Source organism: Rhipicephalus sanguineus, chromosome 9 (genome assembly GCF_013339695.2).
Source record: "Rhipicephalus sanguineus isolate Rsan-2018 chromosome 9, BIME_Rsan_1.4, whole genome shotgun sequence".
NCBI classification, from domain to species: domain Eukaryota; kingdom Metazoa; phylum Arthropoda; class Arachnida; order Ixodida; family Ixodidae; genus Rhipicephalus; species Rhipicephalus sanguineus.
This window is the reverse complement of record NC_051184.2, coordinates 8898234-8904317: the sequence shown is the minus strand read 5'-3', so window position 1 is coordinate 8904317 and position 6084 is coordinate 8898234. Positions and strand designations below refer to the sequence as shown.

General features: G+C 47.3%; 1 protein-coding gene across 1 annotated transcript; it reads right to left on the bottom strand.

Annotated features, from left to right (window-relative positions):
- Nucleotides 1-1954: 1954 nt before the first annotated feature.
- Nucleotides 1955-5632, bottom strand: LOC119404066 (lysosomal Pro-X carboxypeptidase). The gene is made up of 3 exons (XM_037670680.2): nucleotides 5570-5632; nucleotides 2887-3074; nucleotides 1955-2163 (listed from the first exon to the last, which is right to left on the bottom strand). The coding sequence occupies exons 1-3, from the start codon at nucleotides 5588-5590 to the stop codon at nucleotides 1968-1970; spliced, it is 405 nt and encodes a 134-aa protein (XP_037526608.2). The 5' UTR covers nucleotides 5591-5632; the 3' UTR covers nucleotides 1955-1967.
- Between the last annotated feature and the right edge of the window lie 452 nt (nucleotides 5633-6084).

Here is a 6084-nt window from a genome sequence, read left to right as displayed (position 1 = left end):
TCTTCGTTAATTACTTTTTTTTAAACTGCTGCATAAATCGGCCCTCCGCCGTCGCTGAATCCCAATATCTTATTGGCGCGTGAGCAGCACACGAACAGGTAATACAGATGTGACCACAATCGCAAATGATAAAACGACACCCGTTCACTATATCACCTTGTCATGACGTCATTACACTCAAAGTCCACAACAACCGTTCAGTTGTCAGAGCATTATCAACTATTTCATTTTGTCTGTGCCACTCGATTCTTCATTAATCCCTCTACTGGCTATGCGTCATGGCGCAAGATCATCATGGTAATATTATTTTATGTTGTGTTATATTTAATTCTGTACATGTTTAGCATACATGAAATAATTAATTCCTTATGCTAATTCAGTTTCTTAAATCTTGCGTTCACGTCAGCGTCAACGATTGCATGTACGACCGATGACAGCAATTTCTTAACACTAAAACAAGCCTGGAAGACGATGAATCAATGCTTGCTCCGCCGAAAATGGCCGACACGGCTAAGTTGTAGCGTGCATGGTTATTTGCCCGTTCGTTGCTATAGGTCGTGCCGTTTTCAGAAAAAAAAACACAGTTTGATTTAAGGGCGAAGCAACGAATGCGATAGCAACAAATTGTAATGTTGTACAAAGTAAGCCTACCAGATAACTCTTTTATGTCCGATCTCGCGAGACTTAACAGAAGCTGGTTTAAGAAAATATGGCCGCTCCAGGGACCGACGCGGTTTTTGTGCAGTCGGTGTTCTAACGCGAAGTGAGCGCTGAGAGCACAGCAAGTTTACAAGCCGTCTCCTGATGCCTGTCGAGATAGTGCGGACGCCAGCGACCACGCCCTTTGAGCAACGCAGCCACCCCCCTCCCTCCCCTGGCGTCCCTTAGTGCTCCTTGCGAAAGACGGGTGGGACGTTTCCTCTGTGCTTGATGAGCAGTCGATGGCAGGCCTCGCACGCGGGCTGTTGTTATCGCATGCGCCCTCCGTGTGACGGAGCTGGCCGGATCGTTTCATCACCGCTTCAGTCGCGTTCGTCACCAGCGCTCGCGAGATTTTACTCGCGGGTATACTACAATGCGCGGGTCGATGTTATCAATGTGGATTTTATACGGAAAATGACGGTGACGGCAAAAATTCACAGCGAGTGTCCGCATAATTGCTATCACAATAATTTTTTTTTGCATTACAGCCTAGCTGTGAAGTTATCTACCTACATCTATTGTAGCGCAATTATTCTTCATTCTTTTCAAAAGCTCTTGGCATTGTACTTTGCGTAACCTTGGCATAGCCACAGGAGCCAGCTCAGTCTTCTTTCCTAGAAATTTTCTGGGCCGTTGAATATATATATATATATATGTACGTGCGCCTGGTAAACCTTTTCCTTTCTTTGATTTGCTCCTCACGCTCTCTCCCTGTCTAAGTGAGTGTGTGCGTGTGCGCGTATCTATGTGTGCGTTCCTGTCTATGTATGTATATAATTAAAACATGAGGTAGACGTATCAAATAAGCATTTCTTTGTATATTTTTTTCCAGTATTGTTCATCTTCACGGAGGTACCCCCTCTCCGTCATGGTCCCGAATAGGGTCTGCAGTATAAATAAATGGCATTGAGTTAATCCCAATAAATAAACATGCGAGCTAATTAAAATATTCTATGGTAAGTATACAAATACTTATTGAGCACCAACAATAAATATGACATATACTCACGCATATCCTGGAGTGTAGACAGCTCCCCGCCCTCCGCGAAATAAAATCCTGGCTACGCCCTTGCAGTGTAACCTTTCCTGCGTGTGATTGTCGCTGCAGTTCAGCATGAACGAAACAGGAAATCCGAAGTGGCGGCTGCTATACGTTTATTGACTTCTGAGCGAGCCAGTCAAATTTTGTTTAGTCGAGACGTATAATACGCAACCGTTAGCACAATTGGGTACGTAAGAATGCTATAGTGTGGCGAGGTCCTCGACTACGGATACCACGATATCCAATATCTGATGAACCGCTTAGCAACAGCCCTGGCGTGCCAGAAGGATTCAAGGTCGTCCTTGTGCGAGAATTGCAAGTCCACGTGGTGCGCGGCGTCCTCGATGAGGTAGTATCTGGTTTCACTCGTGGGAGCATACGCCAAGCCGTGCGCAGCCCACGGATCCATATCCCCGTCACTGCAAAGCGACCATAAGTACGGTGAAAATTCGTTCTCCGATTGCAGCCACCCTTGTGTACGGCTGTTACGTTGTATTTCAACTTCTCAATGACTCAGCTGTATAGACTTCACTAAACATTTACCGCTAAACCACTAAACATTTGCTCTATAGCCCCAGCTATAGAGCAAAAACAAATAGACATGTGGTACTTCTCGCTGCAGCGTCGTTGGCGTATCCGGCTTTGCGAGCCTACGCCGGACGTGCTAAAACGCCGGAATACACCAGCCTACTTTCGACCATCTGGGGTTCTATAACGTTCACTGACATCGCACAGAACAGGGGCCTCTAGCATTTCGCCTCCATCGAAATGCGGCCGCCGCCGCCGGAATTCGATTCCACAACCTTCGGGCCAGCAGTCGAGCAACATAACGAATAGACCACCGCGACGGGTGATAGAAGGGCACCAGTTTAATTTTTACCACTTAGGATTTCTTAACGTGCACAGAAAGAAAAGTACTAAAGTGTTCTTTCGTTTCGCCTTTTCGCCTTCCTCGAAATGTGACCGCCATGGCCGGTAATCGAGCCCGCGTCCTGGATCTTAAAATGCTTAAAAGGGAACGCCTTAGCCGATAAGCTACAACGGCGAGTGGCCAAGTCAATTTGTAGACTGTCTTTTGGAAACCTACGTCGTCTGTATACGTTAAGGAAGACATATTTTCACTGAGATGGTATACAACATACGTGAAGAAAATGTTGGACGCCGTCTTGAAGTCCGGGATCGGGTACTTCTTGAGAATCCTGTCGAATTCTGGCGTGACGCCAAACCTTTCTCGGCACCGTTCGGCAAATTTCTCGGGGTTCCACTCCTGGGGATAGAACATGTCGTTCACGCCGTCGGTGCACGTCGGGTGAATGAGCTCGGTGCACTCCTGCGCAGATTATGTAAAATTACTTCCCTATAACTTCTTCTCAGTGGACGATCGAGCTTGTGTTTACTAAACGTATTCTAGTAGAGCGAAGTTCCAAAAAGAAAGGAAACCGAAAACGGGGAGGAAAGAAGCAGGTGCACAGTGAAGCACGTTAAACGTTACGTGCAGTGCTCCACTGGAGCGGCATACAAGATTCCGCCCAGCTGTGGCGCCGCCGTTGGATATGGTAGGCATCTAACAGTTCAGGCTCGGTTTCGTTCTCGTTTCTGCCTAGGATCCCAACTTCAGAAAATCGCGGTTCACAATGGCAGGACCCGCAATGTGCAGACATGTGTGCACTCTCATCTTTCTTTCAAATATTTGCGTGCTCCATCATTCCGTTGTTAAAGGGCCACCAAAGAACCTCTGAAAATACAAGGAACGAGCGCATCATTGTCCCCTGGCGTTTCCCGTCAGCGACCTCGATGAGGCTGACGATGAGGCGACGATTGGCTGACGCCAACCGTCGGCTGATAGGTATCGCCTCTTCCCTGGATATACGCAGATAAGCTTTTGTGTCTATGTCATCTTTTCCACCGCTGTGCGCGTTTTTCAGTTGTTAGTCGGCGTTTGTGGTTTCTTGACGTCTCTCTTGTGTCCGCGTTTGCCCGAACATTATTTTAACATGAACACGTGGCTCATCTCACTGCTATTCTAAACAGTCGGTAGTCGGTGCTCCTCTGTCTCTACTTTGTCTATTCTTCATGTTTCAAGCATTGCGCCCGGAATAAGTTGTTTAGCAAACATAAGCACCAACTCGCCCGGGAACAAGTTCTAGATAACACATAATGTCGCGTTGCGCACGCGCTGACCCACAGGCGGGTGGTATGTCGTGGACAGCGGTGTTTGGCGACGGAATTGCCGATCCGGCGTGAGCGCGAGGGTGAGGCCTGACGGCAGTCTGCAGGAACGTATACGACCGTGGCTTCCAGCTGCGCTGGCAATTCCCAGTGGCCGCTGGGGCACTTCGCGTACGGCGTCAGCAATGGACGTCAACCTGATTCTGCAAAGGAGGTAACAGATTTCGCATCTATTCCCACACATTTGCTCTGATGGTCCGCGAAAGTCGTCGGTGTCTAGCGAGTGCGCTTCGGCGTGCCTTGTAGACTGCGAATAGCGGTTACATGTGCTGTCGTGAGCAAAAGTATACGGACCACAGGAGCGCATGCGGAAGTTGCGCTCTGCGCCATCTCGTGGCCAACCGTCTGCAGTCGAGAGCATAGGTCTGGCCGCGCAATTGCCAGAGCAATGCTCTCGACAACAGACAGCTCGCCACTAGATGGCGCAAACCGACTTCGGCACGCGCTTCCGTGTTCCGTACACTTTTGCTCACGGCAGTACCTCTTCCGCATCGAGAGCGCCTTTTAAACAGAGTCTTTTCAACAGCTTTTCAAAAGTGTGTGTGTAAATGACTCTCCCTTTGTCCATTGCCGTCGTCGCACCTTGAACTTAAAAATATTTCAACAGCCGTGACCTCCGTGATAAATTTGTCGACTCTTTCGGGCGGGCTGCGGATCAGTATGGCAAAGAGCTCCTGCTTTATTCCTCTAATGGGGAAACGAGCTTTCTTTTCCTCAGACATGTCAGCTTCGGCGTAGCGCAAGAGTCGGGTGATCTCTTCCGTGATGACGTTTTCATTTGGGAGCGGCACCAGCAAAGCTGAAGGGCCTTTCCTTGCGGACGAGGCTCGTGAGAGCGGCTCGGAAGCTGGTCCGAGACATAACTCCAGGTGAGTTTAAACACAGCAAATAATATGCGTAAGAGGAATAAGTATTATAGCTTAACGACAAAAAAGTGACGCGATCCCTTACGCCTAAGACGACTGGGAACCGAAAGCTGTCTTCTGCTTTTTCTCGGTCGATTGTATTGATCCCGCCAAACGGAGGCAGTGCAAACGTAGTTTTGCACTGCCTCCGGGATCGGATGAATTGGAAGCTTTCTGCGCCTCACGTGGTCTTACAGTGCGTCCGTGACCGGCCAATAAGCGACGATGTCATGTGATGGCATCATTATGGGACGCCGTATGATGTGATGGCATAGTGACGTCACAAATATTGACGACCTGTGACGTCATGATGACGTCATAGGGTGACATCATCACGTGATGCTTTTTTGCATCACTCGTGTTGAATACACCGACAGCCACTTTTCGCGTTTGATGAGGCATCTAAGGCTTTCGCCTTATTCTCAGTGCATGAACAGATATTTTTCAGAAACATTTGCGGCAAGAAAAAGAATCGCAAGTGAGTAGCTCTTTTACTCCTGCAGTTTTCTCAAGTAGGCCGGAAATCATTGTGTTTGGAAATGTTATCACTCAATCCCTAAAATTTCGGGAAAGCAAGTAGTCCTACGATAATTAACATTGAGGTCGCAGCAAACACAAATGACGAAGACAGAGCGAACCTATCAAACATGCCTTGACTCGCCAGTTGCCACAATTGTGAAGTGAAGCTTACCTGGAACCGGTAGGCGTGCATGTTTGCGGTGCGGTAAACGTTGTTGCACGAGTTGTTGCCTGTGCCGTTATTGTACACCATGTTCACGACCTTGACCACTGCGTCTACCGTGTCTTCTTCAGTTTTCATCCCATCTCTTATGATGCCACAGACCGTCTGCACAGTGTAAGGCAGTAATCAATGAAGAAAAAAAAAGCGTCAGCAATAGTGCACACTATTATACGGCTCTACTAACCTCTAAATGAGCTTACCTGGCATACTAGAGGATCTATTAATGACTCATCTTACTTTTTTGTCTGACATGTCTGATTCTTCGATACTTTTTAAAGTATTTCATACATTTGTTGTATTTTGATAGTTCTGCAAGTCGACATTGTGTTATTTCATTGTGTAATCATCTTTTGTGTAATCATTTTATTTGTACCGTGTCTCTTTATTTATGAAGTGATTGTGTGTTATTTATGCATTATCATGCTTATTACCCTCTTCCATTTTAAGTTTGTTGTTGCTTTAAC